The sequence below is a fragment of the Salvelinus fontinalis genome, chromosome 2, assembly GCF_029448725.1.
Source record: "Salvelinus fontinalis isolate EN_2023a chromosome 2, ASM2944872v1, whole genome shotgun sequence".
In the NCBI taxonomy this organism is placed as follows: domain Eukaryota; kingdom Metazoa; phylum Chordata; class Actinopteri; order Salmoniformes; family Salmonidae; genus Salvelinus; species Salvelinus fontinalis.
The window spans coordinates 33,117,404-33,143,730 of NC_074666.1; the positions used below are offsets into that span (position 1 = coordinate 33,117,404).

At 45.2% G+C, this 26,327-nt stretch overlaps 1 protein-coding gene across 5 annotated transcripts; it reads right to left on the minus strand.

Annotated features, from left to right (window-relative positions):
* Positions 1-1,763: 1,763 nt before the first annotated feature.
* LOC129817239 (nuclear pore complex protein Nup98-Nup96-like) lies at positions 1,764-24,553 on the minus strand. 5 transcript variants are annotated; one of them, XM_055872290.1, is made up of 33 exons: positions 24,374-24,553; positions 22,983-23,089; positions 22,714-22,812; positions 21,992-22,039; positions 21,251-21,436; positions 19,267-19,409; positions 18,899-19,006; positions 18,166-18,352; positions 17,899-18,077; positions 17,659-17,802; positions 17,431-17,563; positions 17,212-17,304; positions 16,882-17,022; positions 16,347-16,668; positions 16,013-16,132; positions 15,765-15,924; positions 15,421-15,622; positions 15,191-15,329; positions 14,770-14,947; positions 14,532-14,687; positions 12,503-12,730; positions 12,263-12,392; positions 11,582-11,847; positions 11,106-11,287; positions 10,727-10,959; positions 10,280-10,540; positions 8,670-8,827; positions 6,766-7,049; positions 6,398-6,619; positions 5,825-6,066; positions 5,586-5,740; positions 5,176-5,287; positions 1,764-2,976 (listed from the first exon to the last, which is right to left on the minus strand). In XM_055872290.1, the coding sequence occupies exons 2-33, from the start codon at positions 23,059-23,061 to the stop codon at positions 2,789-2,791; spliced, it is 5,478 nt and encodes a 1,825-aa protein (XP_055728265.1). In that variant the 5' UTR covers positions 23,062-23,089; positions 24,374-24,553; the 3' UTR covers positions 1,764-2,788. The 5 variants fall into 5 exon arrangements, with proteins under 5 accessions (XP_055728265.1, XP_055728292.1, XP_055728255.1 ...); XM_055872317.1 differs by having other exon boundaries at positions 16,882-16,953; positions 17,431-17,566; XM_055872280.1 differs by having other exon boundaries at positions 17,431-17,566.
* Between the last annotated feature and the right edge of the window lie 1,774 nt (positions 24,554-26,327).

The window sequence follows — 26,327 nt, forward strand, 5'->3', positions numbered from 1 at the left end:
AGCCTAATTAACACATCTGATTCAGTCTATTAACACGCATGGTTCACTCAGCAACCCAGTTCATTGTTATAACGTATGCAAGTAACATCTTCAGAAAATAAAGCATTATAAAAATGCATTAAACCTATTTAAAAACAAAAATGCTGATGCTGCTTTATGCAGAATAATAGACATGACATACTCTCTCTCCTCTGCTCTCATCCTTCTAGACCTATCGGCTGCCTTTGATACTGTGAACCATCAGATCCTCCTCTCCACCCTCTCCGAGATGGGTATCTCCGGCGCGGCCCACGCTTGGATTGCGTCCTACCTGACAGGTCGCGTGGCGAGAATCTGTCTCCGCACCACGTGCTCTCACCACTGGTGTCCCCCAGGGCTCTGTTCTAGGCCCTCTCCTATTCTCGCTATACAACAAGTCACTTGGCTCTGTCATATCCTCACATGGTCTCTCCTATCATTGCTATGCAGACGACACACAATTAATCTTCTCCTTTCCCCCTTCTGATAACCAGGTGGCGAATTGCATCTCTGCATGTCTGGCAGACATATCAGTGTGGATGACGGATCACCACCTCAAGCTGAACCTCGGCAAGACGGAGCTGCTCTTCCTCCCGGGGAAGGACTGCCCGTTCCATGATCTCGCCATCACGGTTGACAACTCCATTGTGTCCTCCTCCCAGAGTGCTAAGAACCTTGGCGTGATCCTGGACAACACCCTGTCGTTCTCAACTAACATCAAGGCGGTGACCCGTTCCTGTAGGTTCATGCTCTACAACATCCGAAGAGTACGACCCTGCCTCACACAGGAAGCGGCGCAGGTCCTAATCCAGGCACTTGTCATCTCCCGTCTGGATTACTGCAACTCGCTGTTGGCTGGGCTCCCTGCCTGTGCCATTAAACCCCTACAACTCATCCAGAACGCCGCAGCCCGTCTGGTGTTCAACCTTCCCAAGTTCTCTCACGTCACCCCGCTCCTCCGCTGGCTTCCAGTTGAAGCTCGCATCCGCTACAAGACCATGGTGCTTGCCTACGGAGCTGTGAGGGGAACAGCACCTCCGTACCTTCAGGCTCTGATCAGGCCCTACACCCAAACAAGGGCAATGCGTTCATCCACCTCTGGCCTGCTCGTCTCCCTACCTCTGAGGAAGTACAGTTCCCGCTCAGCCCAGTCAAAACTGTTCGCTGCTCTGGCACCCCAATGGTGGAACAAACTCCCTCACGACGCCAGGTCAGCGTAGTCAATCACCACCTTCCGGAGACACCTGAAACCCCACCTCTTTAAGGAATACCTAGGATAGGATAAAGTAATCCTTCTAACCCCCCCCCTTAAAAGATTTAGATGCACTATTGTAAAGTGGTTGTTCCACTGGATATCATAAGGTGAATGCACCAATTTGTAAGTCGCTCTGGATAAGAGCGTCTGCTAAATGACTTTAATGTAAATGTATTATAGCCTAAATGAGAACGGATGCATTTATTCAGGACAAACATTTTATTCAGACTAATAAAAAAAGTTATCACCGTCATCACAATCATGCACAGTAACGGCAGCAACAGAAGTCCGGAGACCCTCCTCGTGAAAGGCACTGTGCGCGAGGGGAGCGGTATCCCACCAAACAAACATACTGCGGCAGCACACAACAAACAATAACTACATACAGTTTCACTTGAAACATCAGAAAACCCGGGGGTGGGGAATGGAGGTTGAGAAAATGGAGGGTGTGTGAGTGAAGGCGAGACCAAGGACCCCAAGGAATTGTAAATTATATTTAAAATTATATTTTTAATCAAACTCCTTGCAAGGACCACAGAGAAACTGTCCCACTCACAAAAAAAAAAAAAAAACTGGCTGATTACAAGAAGAAAAAAAAAAAATAGCAACACCAAGGAACAAACATAGCTCTGGTAATCCCCCATACAATAGAAATATGAAACCATATATTTGAGATAGTTAGATTCCATTCTCTATCTCCATTCCAATAGACTCACACTCTGGTTTTTAGCCCCCAAAAATAAAATACAAAAATAGAAGTTTATCCAATCTCATTTTACATTCTCTCTTTTGGTATGCAAAAACAAGAGTTGTTCACTTCAAGCAGACTGTTTGTACAAGATTACATCACTAAAATGAGTCTCCATTTTAAGCTAGATCTTCCCTATGTATACACATATTGAGACTTCATCCGGTGAGTGCGATTCCGCTCACTAACAAAATCCTGGTAAACAATCTTTACTATATTAAACTTTCCATTTCCATGGGGATGTAGGAGTCAAACAAACATGTAGTTTGCATACAGTATTTATACTGGAAACATGAATTGCAGGATGACAGCGTTAACACACCAGCCAGTGAGTGAGTGTCCCTTTAAACAGGGTCAAAGGTTGGGAGAAGAGAGCTCTTATCAGGATGGTTCAGCAGTTCAATATTTAAATGCACATCATACACAAACACACATCTCAGGCCTCCTAAGTACAAAAAAGCTTAACAAAAACATAATAATGAAAGAAAACAACTTGCAAGTCATTCATTTCCAAACACACACGGAGGAATGCTTCATCCAATTATCTTGTGCCATTTTCTTCAGGAGAAACCAAAGCCCCAAAGGAGCATGGGATACACTGCAAGTCCATCGCTGCCTTCTCAACCAAACTTCCCATCTCAATCAACCCCAGTAGTCCTACTAAACAGTGCCAGATAGTCCCCTCCTACCCCCACTGTTCTCATTGGCTCCCAACAAACTACCTCAGTTCCTATTGGGCGGGGGGCTGAAGGTTCGGGGGCAGATCATTAGCTGACGATGAGCTGTCTCAGGTATGATTGGGTGAGGCTCCGGAGCTCCTCGAGGGCATAGTCCTCAGGCATGGGCAGACGGCCGATGTGGGGCGCTAGCTGGGACAAGGGGATCTCGCCACCCTCACCACCCTGCTGCAGACTCAACACCACACGCAGGATGTTAGCCACTCGCTTGGCCATATCTGGAGACGGGAGAGAGAAGAGGTTTAAGTAGGTCTCGGAACACACAGACCTGTAGTCCAGCTTATCTAGACCGAGATTGTATCTCAGTCTAGCAGTAGCCCACGTTCAACTTATTTTCCGACACTTTTCCACTAGGGGGGTATATCCGTGATTGGTGGACTCTTCGGATAAATAATGTGTCGTTTGCGCCGCCAAGCAAAGAATGTCAATGTCTGCGCCCACACGCTCCATTCTACTTCCTGTCTGTGGCAGCATGGTGCCCATATTACGAAGCTGATTAGCTAGGACAAACAGGTGTAAAACAGACAGGTGTGAGCCCAAAGCTAGAACACAACATGGAATCCATGTTTGGTTTTGATTTGTATTTAATTCATTCTTGGGCACCGCAAAGAATTACTTCCTAATCAGAACTGTCTACTGATAGCAGACGTGGGAAAAGTGACAAACAGGTGCAGGCCGACAAATAACTCGTAAGTTATAGTTAGTTCCATTCAGGTCTAGAAACTGGGCTAGGTCAGACAGGACAACGTAGAAAATTAAAATTAACGTTACGTATATAGATCTGTCCTAGGAAAGATCAGCTACCCTCTGATTGGAGCAGACTAGAGGTCGGCCGATTAATCGGGGCCGACTTCAAGTTTTCATAACAATCGGAAATCGGTATTTTTGGGCGCCAATTTGTCGATTTATTTTATTTTTTACACCTTTATTTAACTAGGCAAGTCAGTTAAGAACACATTCTTATTTTCAATGACGACCTAAGAACGTTCTGCCTCGTTCAGGGGCAGAACGACAGATTTTTAACCTTGTCAGCTCGGGGGACCCAATCTTGCAACCTTACAGTTAACTAGTCCAATGCTCTAGCACCTGATTACATTTCACTCCATGAGGAGCCTGCCTGTTACGCGAATGCAGTAAGCTAAGGTAAGTTGCTAGCTAGCATTGAACTTATCTTATAAAAAACAATCAATCAATGACTGTCATTGCTCCAATGTATACTTAACCATAAACATCAATGCCTTTCTTAAAATCAATACACAAGTATATATTTTTAAACCTGCATATTTAGCTAAAAGAAATGCAGGTTAGCAGGCAATATTAACCAGGTGAAATTGTGTCATTTCTCTTGCGTTCATTGCACGCAGAGTCAGGGTATATGCAACAGTTTGGGCCGCCTGGCTCTTTGCGAACTAATTTGCCAGAATTGTACGTAATTATGACATAACATTGAAGGTTGTGCAATGTAACAGGAATATTTACTCATGGATGCCACCCGTTAGATAAAATACGTAACGGAATAAACGTTTTGTTTGAGGTGATAGTTTCCGGATTAGTCAAAGGTATATGGTTTAGAGAGAAATAGTCGACGCGTTATAATTCCTGTAATAACTTGCGGCTGAACTTGAAAGGGGTTCCTTCGTTATTTTACCGTTCATGTCTTCTATAGAGAATGTCTTGATCTACTTCAAATAAGGTCTGTTTCGTGCAGGCTTAAACCGCCTCGACGTTTTGATACCCGTGTAAATCTCACTAGGATAAGGTAACGTTTGTCAACATATTTTCATAAATCCACTCTACAATTTTTTTAATCTTCGCTTATATTTAGCCAATATTGATCAGAGTTACCTTGTCCTATGGATATCTACAGTTATAAAATTGGCAAGGTGGTGTAAGCTTACACGAAACACAGACCTTCTTTTAAATTAATCTAAAAAAATCCTATGGAATAAATGAAGGAACCGCTTTTCAGATTTTGCTAGAAGGTGTCATGGGAATTATGACTCGCACTTTGGTCGTCAATTCTTACCATGCCCATTATTAAAATAGGATTTCCTGCATATAGAAATGACAGTTTTTGTTTTCAACATTCATCACAGGTAACTTAAACTCTATTTTTATTCAAACAGTTGAGAGTATTTGTCTCCTAAGCAGACTCTTCAGTATGATTGTCACTTCAGAGCTGTGTGCATGTATTTATGTATTAAAGTAAGTTAAAATAAAAGTGTTCATTGATCAGTCAGAATTGTTGCAATTCTCATTATTACAAAAATGTGTGTGTATGATATATATAAAACAATTTTTTTATAAAATCGGCTGATTAATCGGTATCGGCTTTTTTGCCCTCCAATAAATCGTTATCGACATTGAAAAATCATATAATCGGTCGACCTCTAGAGCAGACGGCTCCATCTCCTCACCTGATTGGGCGAGACGGTCCTTGGCGGTGGAGCAGGGGAGGAGCTCTATCCTGCTGCAGAGTGATGTCACCTCGGTGTGTAGACGTTCCAGCTTATAACCAGCACTGTCCATCTGAACACACACGGAGAGAGAGAGAGACCGAGAACAACAGAGACCCATTACATACAAACATCATGCATCAATATGAAGCATTCCAGCACTTTCTATCCATGCAGCGCCAACACACGCACCTTCCCACCCACAACCTTCCATTAAAAAAACCCATACAGCCTCAATGTGTTCCAGACCATAGCCACCATTGTCCATGGTATATGACAGAGACTGACAGATAATCAGGAGATTAGCAGCATAGCTAATTGGCTAACATTATCAACTGTAATGGAGTCAACATAATGCCAGACAGACGTACCTGTTGTATGGCGTGTAAGGTCTGTATGACTCTGATGTAGTCCAGGTAGACTCTGCCTGCCGTGTCCCAGTCCTGGATCACAGCACTGCGCTCTGGAACAGCCAGCCCCTCCAAGAACTCCAACAGGTACTCATGGTTATCATTAATGATACAGTCTACAGGGGAAACACATACAGGTTGAATAGGGTTAGAGGTGTGTGTGTGTGTGTGTGTGTGTGTGTGTGTGTGCGTATACACACCTGAGGCTAGGTGTTGTATGACCAGCCTATGGCAGAGGTTCCAGTGGCCTGCTCTGTACAGGTGCAGGGCCTCTCTGTGTCTGTCTGTCTCTCTTCTGGCTCTAGTAGCTTTGGCCAGGTGGAGCCACTGTTCTGGGATCAGTAGTCTTTCTGTGAGGAAGCGCTCTTTCTGGGCAGACTCCTCCGTCTCCAGCAGAGGGCAGTGGAGTTGGAGCATCTCCCTCACCGCACGCTCACGGAGCCTGAAGAGAGGACATGTTAGCAGGTTTAAATTAACGTAATGTGTAAGCTTGCCTGAGATTATTACGTCCGTTAGCTCCCCGAGCACAGAGGGATAACACATTAGACGATTCACAGTTGGAATTGGAACCCAGCTGGACACAGTAGCACTTGTGTGAGATTATGATAAACCGTGTTCAGCTTATCGGTCCATCCTGGGCATCTGCTGAGGGCATTGACCCTGAAATCCTCCTGCGACTAATCAATTTAAACTTCGTCATGATTCATGTTAAAGTTGAGAGTCTGAAGTCTCTTCCTGTGTGCATGTTGTAAGGTGTGTGTTGCAGTACGTACATGTCCTCAGATATGTGCAGCAGTACATAGATTGCCATGTCCCAGAGGCCAGCGCTCTCCAGCTGGGCAGCGTAGCTGGTGTGTATGAGGCCCTGTCGGGCGGGGCTCAGGTGTGTGTAGTGCAGCGCCTGCAGGACCGACCACAGGTGCCAGCTCAGACGGTAGTCCAGACGGTCCCACGTCACCGTCAGCGGGTCCAACAACTCCTGCAGGCTGTAGTGTCTGGGAGGGAGAGGCGTCACTTATTTAAACACCACTCTAGCAGTACTTCACTTTTATTCTGTTAAATCTGCTTGAGAATGGAAATGTAGGATTAATTCTAATCTATTTTGAGAAACCTATGCAGTGTGTTGTGGGAAATGTAATACCTGTCGCTGTATAGTTTGAGCAGGTGGAAACAGATGTCGTAGAGTGGCCGTTTAGACTCTTCTTCCTCCATGTCCAGCCGGTCTGATTGGTCAAGGTAGGGTGGCAGGGGGGCGCAGGCGTACTTCTGACCCTCTGCAGAGCCCTGGAAGGCGGCTTCGTACTTGGCCAGGGCATCAGCGATGGAGGCGGTGGGAGGCAGCATGTACCACAGGTGGACCGCCACACAACGCTTCCAGTCCAGCTCTGAACACACGTTCACCACACAGTCTGTAGACTGCCACACCTAGAGAGACAAGTACATACAGCTCAGAAAACATTTAGCACTAGTCAAAAGTTTAGACACCTAATCACTCAAGGGTTTTTCTTTTTTACTATTATCTACATTGTAAATTAATAGCGAAGGCATCAAAACTATGAAATAACACATATGGAATCATGTAGTACCCAAATATATATTTTATATTTGAAATTCTTCAAAGTAACCACTCTTTGCCTTGATGACAGCTTTGCACTAACCTGGCATTTTCTCAACCAGCTTCATGAGGTAGTCACCTGGAATGCATTTCAATTAACAGGTGTGCCTTGTTAAATTAATTAGCAGAATTGATTTCCTTCCTAATGCATTTGAGCCAATCAGTTGTGTTGTGACAATGTAGGCGTGGTATACAGAAGGTTGTCTTTTACCAAATAGGGCTAAGTCCAAAATATGGCAAGAACAGCTCAAATAACCAAAGAGAAACGACAGCATCATTACTAAGACATGAAGGTCAATCAGTCCATCAAGCGCTAAGATAAAACTGGCTCTTATGAGGACCGTCACAGGAAAGGAAGACCCAGAGTTACCTCTGCTACAGAGGATAAATTCATTAGAGTTAACTGCACCTCAGATTGCAGCCCAAATAAATGCTTCAGTGTTCAAGTAACAGACACATCTCTACATCAACTGTTCAGAGATAGCGTGAACCAGGCCTTCATTGTCGAATTGCTGCAAAAAAAACACTACTGAAGGATACCAATAAGAAGAGACTTGCTCGGGCCAAGAAACACGAGCAATGGACATTAGACTGGTGGAAAGATGTCATTTGGTCTGATGAGTTCAAATTTGAGATTTTTGGTTCCAACCGCCGTGTCTTTGTGAGACGCAGAGTAGGTGAACGGAGGATCTCGGCATGTGTGGTTCCCACCATGAAGCATGGAGGTGTGATGGTGAGGGGGATGCTTCGCTGGTGACACTTTGTGATTCATTTAAAATTCAAGGCACACTTAACCAGCATGGCTACCAGAGCATTCTGCAGCGATACACCATCCCACCTGGTTTGCGCTTAGTGGGACTGTCATTTGTTTTTCAACAGGACAATGACCCAACACACCTGCAGGCTGTGTAAGGGCTATATGACCAAGAAGAAGAGTGATGAAGTGCTGCATCAGATTACCTGGCCTCAACCCAATTGAGATGGTTTGGGATGAGTTGGACCGCAGAGTGAAGGAAAAGCAGCCAACAAGTGCTCAGCATATGTGGGAAATCCTTCAAGACTGTTAGAAAAGAATTCCAGGTGAAGCTGGTAGAGAAAATGCCAAGAGTGTACAACGCTGTCATCAAGGCAAAGGTTGGCTATTTGAAAATCTCAAATATATTTTGATTTATTTAACACTTTTTTGGTTACTACATGATTCCATGTGTTATTTCATAGTTGATGCCTTCACTATTATTATACAATGTAGAAAATAGTAGAAATAAAGAAAAACCCTTGAATGAGTAGGTGTGTCCAAACCTTTGACTGGTACTGTATATTACAACAAATATGTGGATTGCAAAACCTACACACATCAACATAGCACAAAGGATAACCCAGTTAATGGCGGTCTGAACACAACGGCAACAGCTGCATGCGCGGTTACTTACAGGTTTCCCGGCGAGCAGGGCGAAGATGCGTAGCCTCTCCTCCTGCAGGAATGAGTCCGTTTGCATTCTGTTCCAGTCTCCAAGCTGCAGCGCCAGCAGCTCCCGGCCATACTGAGAGCCCACCGCCTGGGACAGCAGCAGGGAGAGGCGGTGGTCCCCTACACACACAGGTTAAAGACATCTTAATGAGATCCTACAGCCTGGCCCAACTAATTTGTGAGACGCCCCCTGGGGCCTTATATATAACCATTGTGTAAATTTCACACTAAATAAAAGAGAACGCACACTCACAAAAATATTGAGATTACCGAAGTTGGCGCACGTCATCCATACGCATGTTTCCAGTTATAAATCAGATCAGTTTTAAAACTGTGCATGTGTGAACGAGCATTATAACTGCGCCTGAATAATGCCCATCATTCACCTTTTATGGTGAAGACAACACCCATATTTGCTGTATACTTTGGAAGTACTGGAATTAGGTCAAAACATACATATATATATATATATAAATATAAAGGAAATATCAATGGCAAACTTGATCAAATGTCTTGTTTCCCCCCCATTAACATTGGCTGTATCTGACAGTTTCTGAAACACAAAAACCGCACATTTTTGTGGACCTGTAAACAGATGTAAATACAATGTTTTGTATGTACTTTCTCCCGAACCTAAACATGCTGCACTGCCCGCAAAATCTGAATAACTATACTTAAAAATATATATATATATATTTTTTTTAAATAGAGTACCACTTCCAGTGGTTGTCTACACACTTCAATGCAAAAGATCAACTGTCTGTTCATCTCTATGTTATAAACCACACTCCTTTTAGGATGCATAGAGCAAAAACTTGAAATTATAATAGCCTAGCTAATAGGTCCAATTAAACAAGAGATGCTCATGGTCATTTGTTGTATGGCTTCTTCGGGAATGAGCTCATCATGGCCAGAAAATGGCGGAAATGGTTATGATATGTCTTGTTTACTGGAGAAATTTGACATTACAAAATTCAGACGTAGCCTACAAATGTCATTGGAAAAGGTGAACCGTCTGTTCTACCGTTAAACTGCTCTTCAGATCGGACCACAGAGCAAAATACTTGAAATGGTGGTAGCTTATCTATTTACTACTGTGAAGTGGGTGGAATTAAATGAGAGATGGGTCAAATAGTAGCCTATTTTAACTTGTTGGATGCCTATAGGCTATTTCGCGAATATGAAACCATCACAGTCCGAAAAGCTGAGGAATTTATTCTGCAATGATCATGGAAATGAAAGAAATCGGAAATAGATTTCAAATTATTTAAAAATCCAAAGAAAATAAATCGATTCTGCAACCACTAGAAACGGTGTACGCATGGTCTACAGTGTGCGGAAGGATAACATTCTCACATCTAGTTCAGTTATTATAAATGCAATTTTGTGAAAAACATGCGTGCGCCAGTTTGGGGCATATTCTGTGTGTAAATGAGGCCCCAGGTCTGCAGCAGGCTTTACCTTCCCACCCCTCATCCATCCATCCTCTTTCTTCCTGATCTCTGTTCCCCTTCCTCTCTTACCAATCCCCTCAAACTCCGATCTCCCCCCTCCAATCCCCCCTCTCCTCACCACTCTTCTGAGCCAGCCTGCAGGCGTCACTGATGCGGTGTCCAGTGAGGTAGCTGAAGATGGCCTCCACATGTCCTCCCCCCTGGCTCAGGCCCACCTCTTCCTCGATCCTCTGCGTTGCGCTGTGGGACAGCCAGGCTGAGAAGCTCCTCCTCCTCTCCAGCTGCTGCAGGTAGCCGCTGGTACCAGGTTCTGTCGTACCCAGCCGACCCCACAAGGCCTCACACAGAGTCCACACCAGAGCCCAGTGAGCAAGGACCCCTACAGGGAGAGAGAGATAGGATAGCATATAGTTATATCTGAACTCATTGAGACAGCAATGGGAGAGATAATTAAAACAGAGGTAGCAGGGGTGATGTTATAATCATAGGGAAGTTTTGGAATTGGACCAATAAAGTGTGAGCCATCTACCATCGGGTGTGTGTATGATTGTGTTGCATCGCTTACTGTCTCCGGCACCAGCCTCCTGGTTGAGGTCAGTGATCCACTCCACGTACTCGTGCAAGGCGGCCACCCCACTCTGGGGCTGGATGAAGGGGCAGGACCCCTCTGTACTGATGGTGCTGTGCTTCAGGCCGATCTCCAGGGGCCGCTGGTACACCGCCTGGCTCTCCTCACTGTCCCGCGGCTCCAGACCAACCACCTGCTCGATCACCACCTTGAACGGACTGTCTGAGAGTCTGTAGGGGGAGGGGAAAGAGGGGAGCTTAGGGTTTAGTTTCTACCACCCATAAGCACTGCTCTGATACAGTAAGTCTGGATCCTATTCTGACACTCCTACAACATTGTGTAGATGACAGTAGTCTGGTGTTTGTCTATTACTCACTGTTTGCTCTTGGCATGTTTAGGCAGAAATCCAAAACCTCCAGCTCCTGTGTCTCCCTGGTCCTGCTCCTTGTCCCCAGCCCCACTCAGCCTGTCTCCACAGTGGACCAGAGTCCAGCCTGGACCCCAGCCAACCCGGAACGACCGGCCCGTGAACAGAGCTGCATCCATCAGCAGACGGCCCTGGGTGGAGGGAATGTGTTGATTACGTTGACTAGATGATTTAAAACTGCCCATACTGTACAGCTATGTTCACACATACGAAAACCACAGTGGATTCATTGAAATGATCCAACAAATGTCCATGTTCTCTCCATATACCTCTGTACTGTATGTATCCCTGTGTGTTCAGTCTACTGTACTATCAGATATTTAAACTCTTAACTATCATAAATGTATCATGATGTAGGATGAAGTATCTAGAAAGACACCTGAAAAAGACAAATTAAATACTACTAGTAGTATAGTTATCATTACCTTCCCCAGTGTGACTGAGTTCTCTGGGGCCACAGGGCCCCCCAGGCGTCGAGCCCCCACCGTCCGTACAGTGGCCTCTGCCGCTGGGGCCGGCAGCAGGAATGAGGGCCCCAGCGAGGGCCAGGGGGAGAGCCGCGAGGGCTCAGGAACCACCGCGGACGGCCGAGACATGGACAGCCTCCCGGGAAGGCCCCCTCCAAAGGGCACATCAGGGAGCTGAGGGAAGAGACCTGCCCCGCTGAAACGAGTCTGCAGGAGACCACCGACTGGAGAGAGAAAGAGCAAGAGAGATCAATGAGCATTTATAATAGCAATAAGGCACCTCAGGGGTTTGTGGTATATGGCCAATATACCACGGCTAAGGGCTGTTCTTAGGCACGACGCATTACGGAGTGCCTGGACACAGCCCTTAGCCGTGGTATATTGGCCATATACCACAAACCCCTGAGGTGCCTTATTGCTATTATAAATGGGTTACCAACGTAATTAGAGCAGTAAAAATAAATGTTTTATCATACCCGTGGTATACGGTCTGATATACCATGGCTGTCAGCCAATCAGGATTCAGGGCTCGAACCAGCCAGTTTATAATAGCATTTAAGACATGTTAGTGTCTGAGTGAAGGATGGGTGACTGTGTGTGAGGGTAGAAATCAATGTTAGGGCTGTGTGTGACACTTACTGGAGGGCCTGCCCTGGGTGCCAGGCAGGAGGATGCGAGGGGAGGCCCTGTCTAGAGAGCTCTTCATTCCTCCCTGCTCCAGGAACATGTCACCATCATCATCCTCAGCAAACAGAGATGCCTTCATGATCTGAGAGAAGAGAAACACACATAACGAACACATTGTCTTCATGGCGTGATTGAAGACTCCATTAGCCTCAACAAACAGGTAGAATGTGAGGGTGTACAGTAGTATCTTACCTGGAGAGTGTGAGGGTTGATTCCCAGCGAGGAGGCGATCTGACTGGATGCAGAGACAGGGTTGTGTTCTGTGGGGGTCACAGTCCCCAGCCGACTGCCCTTCTCCTCCCCCATGCCGCTCTCCCCCTCCTCTTCCAACATGCTCTCCCCTGGGGCATCCTGGGTAATGTCGGCCATGTCACTGTCCACCTCAGACATGCGACTCAGCAGCTCCAGCACAGCCTTGGACTGGACCCACAGAGCGAATGGACACAGGATACACACACAGCAGAGAAAGTGCAACCAAACACACACAGTAAGGTGACATACACCAAGAAGAGAGAAACACACAGACAAAATCATTTTAGTGTAAATAAATGAAAATGGTCAGCATACACAAGTCAGACAGACCAGCAAAGTGTGATCTTTAATCCGTTTATTTCTTAACTTTATCAGATCAAATACAAGATAACACAGATGTATATAGGAGCATGTTTTACATAATAAAATAATTCATAGCTTGATTCAATAATACCCCAAGAGTAGATGTTGTAGCTTCTTAAACGCTCAACCAGAAAGAAGACCTAACCCTGAATATATTCTGCAGGACTGGCAGGTTATCGCACATCACTCATATCTTTGGTCATCCTCTCAAAGCTTGTTTCAAAGAGATAAACTAATATTCATAACAAAGAATCAAAAATACATTGTGTAGATTCTCATGAGAAAACCTCACATTGTCATGGTTGTTTCTGAAGTTACATAATCAGTATTACCCAGTCAAATTATAACAATGGAAGGAACAGTTGGCAAAATACAAACATTTTACAATATAATACAGATTTAATTTAAGACATCTTAAAATCTTACAAACAAACTCTACTTCTGAGTTAAGACTTCACTTCAAACATTTCCTTAAAAAAGGGGAAATCTGCAGTTGGTAAATCCATTTTTAGACATTGAAAGTAATGAGATATATTTTTCAAGAATCAATGGGGTATAACAGAGGCCTCATGAGCATAGTTGTCATGCACCATCACCACCCAAAATATAAGTGTGTTACTCCTTTGTTTGAAAACAATGTAAATTTAAACAAACTGTATAGCCTCAAAACTACAATTTCAATATCATGGATGGTCAGTCAATGTATCCATAGCGCTGCCCATGTGTTTGGGAGCGGTTACATTTCTCCCGCCCCATCCCGTAGCTGTTTACCAAATCAGTGGCGGGGTGGCGCTTGTTATTGTTCGAACTGCAGATTTCCAGTTAGATTTTCTTATCTAAAAAAACAATTTAACACAGCCTTTAAAGGGATACTTCAGGATTTTGGCAATGAGGCTCTTTATCTACTTCTCCAGATTCAGGTGAACTAGTGGATACAATTTTTATGTCTTTGCGTGCAGTCAAAAATTCCAGAAGTATCCCTTTAAAACACCTTATTTTCAATCCACGGATGATTTCATGCCATAGCTATTGAACCAGGGTGATGTTTAGCTAAGGACAGTTTATATTTAGAGCACAGATGAAGTTGATGTTCCTGAATCAGTTGTGAGGGGCAGAACGTAACCACTAACCAGGACTGACAGACTTCAGATAAACTACCCTGCCCACCTCCTGTCTGTGATTGGTGGGTTGTGGCCTCCACCACCTCAGGTGAACCTGGGAGAGGAGAACCCAGCCCTCCCCACACCGCCACTGATAAACAGATAATGTGGGGTGTCCTATCTGATCAGTCGCTATACTCTACAGCCCATCCAACTGATGTCAGATCAATGTTTAGCAGCCTCATTTGAGATCACCAAGACCATCTGCATCAAGGGCTACCAAACTTAAAACCTTTCCATAGAAAGCTATTGAATACAACCCATAACAGTAGTGGTGAAACAGCTGAGATCTAGGCAGAGGACCCCACACACTGCATGTGGCTGAAACGGCATCAATTCAGATCATGTATATTTAGGTTGTATATTGACTAAGGCCTTCCAGGTGATGTAGAGAGCAGTGGGTGTGACTGTCAGTGTGGGTGGGCGCACTGTGCTGCTCCGTCTACCTGAGCCTGTGGCGCCACCTGCTGCTGGGAGGGAGAAAGCTGCTGCAGCCCCGGGGGCAGTGTTGTGGCCGTCTTCAGCTTCTTGGGGTCCACTTTGAGAGGCACTTCCTCATCCTCGTCAGAGTCCTGCAGGCCGTACTTAGAGAAGTGGGCCACCTGCAGACACAGAGAGAGATGAGTTACAGACATTGGAAGGGAGATATGGAGACACCTTTCGTATGTGTCTAGGCATGCTTACTTCAAACACCCAGGAGCCGGTCTCGGGGCGGTACTCAAGGAAGCGGGCGCCCTGTTTGCGTGAGGCGTTCTCCAGGCGGCCCTCGTAGTTCATCTCAGACAGACGCTCAGGGCTCTTTATCTGAGTACAAGTGGTCTTATCATTAGGCCACACCCCATCCAGAGTCACCTCCGCTCGCCTGGCAGAGGAGTGAGGGAAAGGAGGGGAGGGAGAAAGAGGTAAAAAATAACATGGGGTAGTAAAGAGATGAGGTGAAGGATGAAAAAGAGAATATCAACTTGAGTTAGGTCTCAGCTGTGATCACTATCAGAATATGTTGAATCAGTTTATGACTTCTGTGATGAAATTACAAGGAAACTGATAACGACATTATCCCCAGTGTGAAGGGTAGTAGGTTTCCCTGTCCCATCCTGTCACTGACCTGTTGAGCCCCTCCCCCTCAGCAGGCTTGTTCTTGTCGTCGGGGTAGACGATGACCTCTTTGCGTCTGAAGTGAACAATCTCATCCAGGTTCAGCCCAGTCACATTCACCTCGCCATGGAAAAACACTGAACCGTAACCTGAGAACCAATCAGAGAGCAGAGCAGTGAGCTACCGACCAATTATTTCCCCAGAGCTGTTTCCACCCGACCAGTCAAGAGAATCGTTTACCTTTTCTGCCCACGGTGAAGTTCTCCACCACACACACGCCGTTCTCGTCCACCATCTTGGACAGCTCGTCCATGGCGGGGATGGTATAGTATCCCACACGGCACAGAACGATACCTGCAGGATGTGGGGGAACCTCCTGCACCTCCTCCTCTCGCTCCTCCTGTATGGAGTCCTCCCCCAGCGATATGTCCTCGCTGCTCACCTGGAATCAGAACACTCATGTCAAACCTCAAAAGTAGAGCACTATATGAGAAGCATGGCCAAAAGAAGTGCCCTTAATGGAAATAGGGTGTCATTTGAGACGACCATATTCAGCGTCTGTCTACTCTGTTCTATCAGCTCACCTCCAGGCCATTCCTGCCCCTGGCCCCCACCCTATGGGTGTTGAGCTCTGAGATGGTGTCCTGCAGGCTGGGCTTGGTGTAGAACTTGTTGATCTCCAGGTCATCCTCGGCCCCTCCCTCCACCACCTCCCTCACATAATCATCCTCGTCCACACTGGCACTGTAGGGGGGTGGGGGAGATATGGTTGAGCAACAAACATCACACAGATCAATATCACTGACGGTGTGTGTGTGGGCGCGTGTCTGACCTGAGTCCGTTGAGGGGGTACTCCGGTGGAGAGGCCAGGTCATCTGTGTCTCTGTTGATTGGGCTGCTGTACAGGCTGCTGCCATTCAGGTTCTTCAGCACCAGCTTCTTGATGCTCTTCCTGGGTTACAACACCACAGAGAAACACACAGATCAGATACCATACACCAACATCACTGTCAAAAGACAGACAGAAGCAAATAGCAAAAAAGCTACCCGAAAACCAAGTTGTAGTATTCGCTAAGAAAAACATAACAGAAAACTAAAAATCGGTAACTCAGTTGAAACAGAAACATGTGAACTAGCTACAAGCGAATTTCCAGACGGCCACCTACCTGGGCATGAAGGCTCCATTGGTGAGAGAAGGCTCGTCGTCATCCAGCCCGTCAAACAGCTGAGACTTGGAGGAGCCCGAAGACGTCAGAGCTTTGGGCCGCACACGTGTTGCAGGCCGCGGCGTCAGCTTGTAGTGAGTGGGCGTGGTCAACGCCTTCTGGGCCGCCGGATTGGTGGGCTTTAGACGCTCCTCCTTTTTCTTGGGGTCAGAGAGGGGGTTTCTGAAGAGGGGGGAGTCACCAAAGGGGGAGTAGGCCAGAGCATTGATCTGCTGCTGCAGCACTGCCTGCTGGGCCGCCGCTGCGTTAGGGTCTGTCAGCGCTGGGAGGAGAGAGAGACAATTATAGCTTCACCTAGCCCTTCAAGGGCTACTGGAAGTTTCCACCACAGTGTAATGTCATCCAGCCAGTTTCTTCAGTACACTGAAAGAGTAATAAGACTAGGTACTAAAGGAAAGTGCCAGAAAATGTGCTTTCACAATCAGCTTGAGACTGGGCAGAGGAGATAGAGGTGGTAGACGGAAGTGGTATTTACCGACAGGCTGTTGTTGTGCTCCGAAGCCCAGAGTGCTGGTTCCTGTGCTGAATCCCTGCGGTCCGAACGCTCCTATTGTTCCCAGAGTGGAACCCAGTGTCTTGTTAGTCCCAAACAGAGACATCTGCCCAGTGCCCACCGCTAACAAACACAGAACACACTTAGCGAAACATCCACAGGGGACTACTAATGACTGACAATACAGACTCTGGTAAAACACACAAACGGGCAGGTGTTTGTTTTTGCTTTTCTTTACATGATGGATATTTCATGTATTTTTGGTTTCTTTATTATTGTATCCCAGGCCTATGGCGCTCTTTCTGTTCATACCTGCTCCAAAGCCAGCTCCCAGTCCAGTCCCCAGTCCTCCTGCTGCCGCCTTGTTCCCAAAGAGGCTTCCGCCAGCAGCAGTGGGTCCAAAACCTTCACACAACACAGAGATAACACGATCACTTAAATAGCCAATACGATTATCTATAGACGATTTATTTGCAAGTACTAGCCTTTATCACACAGGTGCACTCCAATAAGGACAGATGATCAACTCACCGAAGTTAGATGGGTTGGTGCCTGTTCCGAGGGTGAGGGCGGATTTGTTTCCGAAGAGTCCGGTGCCTGTGCCAAACGACGACGCGCTGGTGGTGGTGGCTCCAAACCCTGCCGTCTTATTACCAAACAAGCTCTGCTAGGGACAGAGAGCGGATTAATACACACCCATCCCACAATGCCTGTAACTACCAACTGTGTAAAAGCCTTCACAGTCGAGTCTATTAATACCTGTGTGCCGACGTTCCCGAAGGCGGTGTTGGTTTGTCCGAAGAGCCCGGTGCCTGTCCCAAAGCCAGTGGCTGGTGTGGTCTGAGCTGTGTTTCCAAACAACCCCCCTGCCTGGGACGCCGCGGTGCTCCCAAACAGACCCCCCTGGGATGGAGAGAGTTACTCTAGTGGAACGGTACAACACAGACAGAGCAAATGTTAGGCGTGTGAGTGTATTAACATGTACGTGTGAGCTCTCACCATGGTGCTGGTTTGTTGGGGCTGGCCCATGGTGCTGGTGTTGCCGAAGGAGAATCCTGTGTTGGGTGTGGTTGTGGCCTGACCGAAGGGCTTGAACAGGCTGGCTGCCTGCTGGGCCTGCTGGGGCTGTTGCTGCTGGCCAAACAGACTGCCTGTGGCTGCACCAAACCCACCCGTACCTGGGGACAGGGAGTTAAAACTGTACTATATAATACATTTGTATTTATATTTTCTATTGAGCTCTGTCTATGGGCCTATGTGACTTACTGGTGCCGAAGTTGGTTTTGGCCTGGCCGAAGGAGAAGCCTGTGTTGGTGGCCGAGGAGCCAAACAACCCTGCAGCCCCCGTACTGGGGGTGGCTGCGGCCGCAGCCCCAAAGAGACCCCCCGTCGGTGCAGCCATGGGGTTAGTGGGGCCCTTCCTTCCTGCCTGGTAGTCCTCCAACCTCAGCTCCTACACATAGCAAACACCACACAGGAGAGAGGGTGAGTGAGGCCTGGGCTGAACTGATCCCATCTTGCACTGGCTATACACACCCTACACTGACAAAACCCATAAATTCACCACATACGCATACAGACAACAAAAACACACTTTTACACTCGTATGCTGCGACTACTCTGTTCTATATTTGACTCCTATTATTTTCTATCATGATGCCTAGTCACGTTACCCTGCCTTAATGTTCATATCTAACTGAAATACCTTGTACCCCTGCACAGTGATCTGGTACTGGTACTCCCTGTATATAGCTTAATTCTTGTGTATTTTATTCCTCGTGTTACCAATATATATATATTTTTTTGCATTGTTGGGAAGGTCTTGTAAGCAAGCATTTCAGTCAAATCTACACCTGTTGTATTCTGCGCATGTGACAAATTCAACTTGATTTTGATTCAATACTTTAAAGTGGATTCCTCTCCTCGTCTCTTTCCCTTTCATTTGAACTGATCTAAAAGACAGAGGGCAGCTGAAAGTAACTGCATAATAATGACCCACCTCCAGTGATTTGTTCTCATACTCCTTCATGGCCGTGATGCACTGGTGCTTGGTGTTAATGCTCGTGGTCACACCCCCTTTCACCATGGTGTCACTTCCCGTTGCAGGCTGAGGAGGACAGAAGAGGACATTCATTGGAATACAAACTCCTTTACTGTATTGTAGCAGGATAAACCGATTACTCGTAAACATTAGAGAAAACTGACCTATGAATTTCTTGAGGATTACATTAAAGAGTAGCATGACATACAGCAGTAAGTACAGACCTTTTTAGATAAAATAACATTCCATACACGACACTAGACAGACTCCTAGTACAGTAGTTTGGCACCGGTGTAATGGCCTAGCCTAGGTCAGGCCAAACTCACGTTGAACTTGACAGTGGTGCCTGGCTGAGCGGCTTGCTGGGTGAACCCTGAAGCTCCGAACAGGGAGGCAGACGCCCCTCCAAAGGGGTTGGAGTTGGTCGCCCCAAACAGCCCCCCGCTGCTGGCCGTGCTCGTGCCAAACGCTAGACAAAAAAATAATCTTAACGATCTAGCCAGACAACGATAATGTAGGACCATGTGACCTGACCAAGATAACTCCTGCCCCTCATGAGTGATCTAAAAAACATCTGAAATATGAGCAATATACAACATCAAATGCATCTAATCAAAAGAAAACAAATATTCAAAGAAAATAAATGTAAGGTATTACACATCATGATCTCATTGTATTTCATTGAACACCAGCTGTCACACAATTACTACAATGGACCAGAGCCCTCTATCTACTACAATTTTACAGGCTAAATAGAAGGCACTGGAGTGGCCATAGGAGTGCCACCACAAAATAATCAATTTTCAAAACCAGTTCTATTTGCCATTGTTGCATGTATGGAACTCTGAGAAAGGCACAGAATTCTAAGCCTACACTCCATAGACCCAGTCGGTATTAGATAGAAAGTCACGACCCTGCCCGCCGTGCAGGTTAAAATCACCTGTGGTTACCCCATGGACTCACAGCAAAAACGTGACCTTTTTCAAACGCAATTTTATTGTTGTCTGCTTGTTTTAGTCAATTACTTTTCAACATTGCCTGGTCCCTAGTGTTAAAAAAAAACATAATATTTTAGGGCTTCGCTCATGCCCCTTTTCACGATGATGCTAGCAGCCACTTGAGCGAGTGAGCGTTAGCTCGCTACCGACCAGAACATGAAGCCTGCCAAAACCAACAACACAAACGGACTATACAGCTACAAGTAGTGAGGAGTTAAAATCGAACTGTACTAAACAAGTTACATATCTTACATGTGATGAAATGTTTTCCACATATAGCTACATGTAGCCTACTTGAACACAGCATCCCCACATTTTCCACTCTCCCACACCGAATAGCCTGAAGCCACAGGGCTCTTCTTGCAGGCTCCATTTCCCTATGTGGGAGCATTGCGAGCCACAGGTCTGTATTTTTGGCCTGGCTACATGTACATTGAACAACACAGTAGCCAGTGGTGTACAGTACTTAAGTAAAAATACTTTAAAGTAATTTTTTGGGGTTATCTGTCCTTAACTATTTATATCTTTGCCAACTTTTACTTCACTACTTCCCAAAGAAAATTGACTTTTTACTCCATACATTTTCCCTGACACCCATAAGTACTCGTTACATTTTGACAGGAAAATGGTCCAATTCACACACTTATCAAGAGACCATCCCTGGTTATGCCTACTGCCTCTGATCTGGCAGATTCACTAAACACAAATGCTTCATTTGTAAATTATGTCTGAGTGATGGAATATGCCCCTGGCTATCCGTAAATAGGAAAACAGCGCCGTCTGGTTTGCAGAATATAAGGAAATAATTTAAATGGTTTATACTTTGACTTTTGATACTTAAGTACATTTTAGCAATTCCATTTACTTTTGATACTTAAGTATATTTAAAACCAAATATTTTTACTCAAGTACTATTTTACTGAGTGACTCACTTTTACTTGAGTAATTTTCTTTTAAAAAGGTATCTTTACTTTTACTCAAGTATGACAATTGAGTACTTTTTCCACCACTGACAGCGTTGTCATTTTTTGATATTTCTGTATAACAAACCAACAAATTTGACGAAGTTCCCTCTTTTACAATGAAGCTCAATAGGAAAGAAAGTTGGTTTCCCTCAATTCGTGGGTGTGGTCGAGGAGAATTCCTTATTAATACATGAATACCGACTGGGACTACATAGTACACCCAATATGACTACTGTCCCACTGGTCACGGAACATTCCTTTGAATGGGAATGCATTATAGTACAACTAATTCTATGGTAAACCTGTTTGAACAACCTCAATGCTAGACAGTAAAAATAGACACTGACTGCCAAAGGAGGCTGGTTTGGCGGCTCCGAAAGCATTGCTCTGCTGGGAGAAGAGTCCTCCGCCGCCGCCCGTGTTGGTGCTGCCGAACAGGCTAGTGGATGTGCCGCTGGCCGTGCCAAACCCAAAGCCGCTACTGGTGGACGACGTTACGGGCTGGCTGAACGTACTGGAACCAAACAGGCCACCTGGGGAGGGACACACACCACCTCAAACCAGCTCACACACAGGTCCCTATGGCCAGCTGTAGGAGTGCTCAACTCAAATTCTTGTAGGACCCGGGCTAATGGTTTGGTTTCATGTTCACTGAGGATCCTCTAGAACTGGAGTTGTGCATCCATGATCTGACTAAGCCAGCCAGATTAGGTCCACCTGAACTAGTTTATGGGAGCCCCTAATCATTTCACTCATCACAAGGAGAGGTGGTCTCATAACATGCAGCGCTTCATCCCCCTTTTCCCACCTTTTTCTTTCCTCTCACTCAGCACAAATAACCCACAAACTCTCACATATTACAGACAATAGGGCCTTACACAGTGCCACCTGTCTACATGATCACACTCCCTTTAAGAGCAGAATGCAGACTGTGGCTTTGCTCCAAACCAAATACTACATACTGTATATACTTTGTATGTACGGAACCAAGAGTATAACAGGGACTGTGGGTGCGCAGACTTTGTGTGTGCACAGCCGCCTGTTTAACAGCGGGTCGTGTGTGTGCGCGCGCGTCAACCCATGCTTACCTCCTCTACCTGCACCAGTGTGGATTTGCTGAGGATTGGCTGTCACCACTTTTGAGAGAGTAAAGCATTACAGGGTGGGGTTAGACACACATATTCAACCACCACATGTCAGTAGCAGTATCATGGTGGGCACAGAAAACACTCACCATTGTATATTGCATAATAGATTAATGTATAGTGCACATAGTCAGCTCTCTGTCTACTGCGAGTGGCAGTGTGATCATGCAGGTTCACTGTTCAGGCAGACGTCACAGTACAAAAGCTAGTCTTAAACATGTTCAACGTCGTACTTTATCAGTGCTATCATATTGACACATGGAAATCCCCCTGAATCTTTGTGGTTAAAATGCCAGTGGGAAATGTCATAATGTAATCTGTAGGTTATGCAAAAGTTATACAAAAGACCTTATGCCACAGACACCTTTCTTATGTGGCTATTCATTCAAATGAAGAACACGGTCGTCCTGAACGGTCAGCAGAGTTAACCCCTAAACCACTGCAATGGAGAACACTGGCCTGGTCCTAAACCCAGAAGATAGTTGGAGAAACCATACTGCTATAGGGCCTCAGCCAATTATAGTGAAAAAAGTATTCAGGAAAGCAGCTATGGCCCCTGTTCTACAGGATGTTAATTAGAAGAACAGATCTGATATTTGACAGGATTAGGCAGGTACTGAGTTATTAACATGTGTTATAGTCAGGATCAGGGAGATGTGGCAAACCTGGCTTATTTTGCGTCGCCCCAAAGAGTCCTCCAGTGTTGTTGGTCGCCCCAAATGCTGAGGCCCCGAAGCCACCTGTCGTCGCCCCAAAGCCAGTGTCTGCAAACACAGGGTCAACACCATCCCTTTTATAATCCGGAACAATTTAACTTTACTTGAGAGTGAATACTGAGGCGAAGACATTGATGAGACAAGCAAGAAACCATAAAGGTACTCAACTTGTCAGGACATACATTAAAATTACACTTGTGCCCACTGTTGTTACTTACTTTGTTGTCCAAACGTGGATGAAGTTCCAAATCCTCCGGTCCCTCCCCCGAAAGGAGCACCAAATGACTTGTTGAACATCTTCTCCTGCTAGCAGGACTGCATATGTCTGCTCAGCATTTCACAAAATGACAAACTTCAGCTTATTTCAGCAGTCAAAAATAACTGACAAACATACATGACAGTAACTGAATACAATTACAGTAATCACGTAAATGTTCTAAGTTACCAAAATCTATGTATGACAAATTAATGAGACAGTACATATGTTTTAGGTATTCCCGTAGCCAAGAAGAGAGCAGTAGATGGCTCTGGCTGAACACAGTGCCTGATTTATATCAGCACGTGAATGACGTTGACATTACAAAAGGCTTTCCATTAGAAGTTACGGTTTTCTATGAGACCGCCGATTGGCCTGTAAAATTTTTTATTGATAGATATTAAACTGGTTTTAGCATAACCTGGCCTATATGGCAGTTATAATAACACACATAGCAACACAAAAACGGATTAACGTTAGTTGAGAAATGGAATTGAGAGAAGCAGTGTATAGTAAATTAGTTCTGGTGGTGCGAAGTTCCAGAAGACAGGACTAACGTTAGTTCCAATATAATTCCTGTCATGAGAACCTACCTAGTTAGCTAGCTTACTCAACTACTGTAACATTAGTTAACCACCGTCCGCACATTCACTACCTGCCAGTCCCTCAGTTCATTGATATATATATATTGTTTAGAACAAAGGCCAAGAGTCCATGTAGAAACAGTTGAACTACTTTAGCTAGATTTCGCTAACAAATACCGCTCACCGCTCGGTTGGCTTGTTAACTAAAGATTACGTTTGAAAGCCAGATAGGCGCCAGAATGTGTTCTCTCTTCACGCTAAGCCAAGGCCTGGCAGAAATCGTTAGTTAAGTAGTGCGCTAGCAATTAGTTACACAGCCTGATATTAAAACAGTATTTAGCCAGTTAATTGCCCACCTCAAAACATTGAGAAAATGATCACACCAATGTCGCACAAGATAAAACCAGATATGACCAGTTTAACCTGCTAGCTAACGTTAGATATAAACATCCGCAATTGTCGCTGGTGAGTCAGAACCGCAAATCTGTTAACGGTGGCTAACAGTTAGCTAGCTCACTAATTACCTAGCTCCTGTTAGCCAACTCTCTCTGGCATGATAACAATCTTTGATATCCAACAAATGTATCTAGGTCGTTTAAGTCTACACTATAGTTAGATATATTGACAACTTTAACCAACCAAAGTTGCTAGCTAGCTGTTAAAGAACACATTGCTAGCTAATGTTAGCTTGCTAGTTGTGATGTTGTGCTAACTAGCTTGATATGTAACCCAGTTGAAAAAGGGATGTAAGGACAATGTTAAAACTCACCGTAAATAAGATTATGTTCAATACAATACGTGTCTTGTGATCCAGTCACAATATGGGTGTAAATAAGGTCGAAGTCTCTAAACTGGAATAGATTGTAATGTTCTTTTTCCGAAACTGCGGCTTTTCGTTGCACAACGAGGAGGGAAACTGCGGTAACGAGGCCAAAATGCGTCACGACGCACGGCGGCTACGTTCTGAATATGTCGACGCGCACCAACGTTTTATCGGTCCTAGAAAATCTATGGCAAGACTTGAAAACGATAGTCTAGCAACGATCAACAACCAATTTGACAGAGCTTGAATAATTTTGAAAATAATAATTGGCAAATATTGTACAATCTAGGTGTGCAAAGCTCTTAGAGACTAACCCAGAAAGACTGACAGATGTAATCGTTGCCAAAGGCGATTCTAACATGTATTGCCTCGTGTGTGAATACTTATGTAAATGAGATATTTCTGTATTTCACTTCCAATACATTTGCAAACATTTCCAAAAACACATGTTTTCACTTTGTCATTATGGGATATTATGTGTAGATGGCCTGAGAAAACAAATCTATTTAATACATTTTGAATTCAGGTTGTAACATAACAACATAACATGAGTAATAAGATAGGGGTATGAATACTTTCCGAAGGCACTTGATGTACACGATATTATCAAAAGTATGAGGACACCTGCCAGTCGAACATTTCATTCCAAAATCAGGGGCATTAATATGGAGTTTGTCCCCCCTTTACTGCTATAACAGCCGCAACTCTTCTGGGAAGGCTTTCCACTAGATGTTGGAACATTGCTGCAGGGACTTGCTTGCATTCAGCCACAAGAGCATTAGTGAGGTCAGACACTGATGTTGGGCGATAAGGCTCGCAGTCAGCGTTCCAATTCATCCCAAAGGAGTTCGATGTGGTTTAGGTCAGGGCTCTGTGCATGCCAATCAAGTTTTTCCACACCGATCTTGACAAACCATTTATGTATGGACCTCGCTTTGTTCACAGGTGCATTGTCATGCTGAAACAGGAAAGAGCCTTCCCCAAACTGTTGCCACAAAGTTGGAAGCACAGAATTGTCTAGTATGTCATTGTATGCTGTAGCGTTAAGATTTCCCTTCACTGGAACTAAGGGGGCTAATAATGGTAATGGCTGACACTGGCCAGATGGTGAAGCGTGATTCATCACTCCAGAGAACGTGTTTCCACTGCTCCAGAGTCCAATGGCTACAAACTTTACACCACTCCAGCCAACGCTTGGCATTGTGCATGGTGATCTCTTAGGCTTATGTGTGGCTGCTCGGCCATGGAAACCCATTTCATGAAGCTCCCAACAAACAGTTCTTGTGCTGACGTTGCTTCCAGAGGCAGTTTGGAACTCGGTAGTGAGTGTTGCAAACGAGGACAGAAGATTGTTACTCGCTTCAAGCACTCGGCGCTCCCATTCTGTGAGCTTGTGTGGCCTACCACTTCACGGCTGAGCTGTTGTTGCTCCTAGATGTTTCCACTTCACAATAACAGCACTTACAGTTTACCAGGGCAGCTCTAGCAGGGCAGAAATGTGACAAACTGACTTTTTGGAAAGGTGGCATCCTATGACGGTGCCACCATGAAAGTCACTGAGCTCTTCAGTAAGGCCATTCTACTGCCAATGTTTGTCTATGGAGATTGCATGGCTGTATGCTCGATTTTATACACCTGGCAGCAACTGGTGTGGCTGAAATAGCCGAATCCACTCATTTGAAAGGGAGTCCACATACTTTTGTATATATAGTGCATATATGTTTATAGTCCGGACTCCTACATTGCTTGTCCTAATATTTCTATATTTCTTAATTCCATTATTTTTCTTTTAGATTTCTGTGTATTGTTCTGTATTGTTAGATATTACTGCACTGTTGGAGGTAGGATCACAAGCATTTTGCTACACCCATATGCAACCAATAAATTTTGATTTGAAAAT

What these genes read in the sequence shown, in the direction of transcription:
- LOC129817239 (XM_055872280.1), bottom strand. Translation starts at nt 23,061, where the DNA reads ATGTTCAACAAGTCATTTGGTGCTCCTTTCGGGGGAGGGACCGGAGGA. An exon ending in CCCTGCTCGCCGGGAAACCT is followed by an intron (nt 7,050 to 8,669) that starts GTAAGTAACCGC and finishes TTGTCTCTCTAG; the next exon opens with GTGTGGCAGTCTACAGACTG. An exon ending in CCTTACACGCCATACAACAG is followed by an intron (nt 5,288 to 5,585) that starts GTACGTCTGTCT and finishes GTGTGTGTTCAG; the next exon opens with ATGGACAGTGCTGGTTATAA.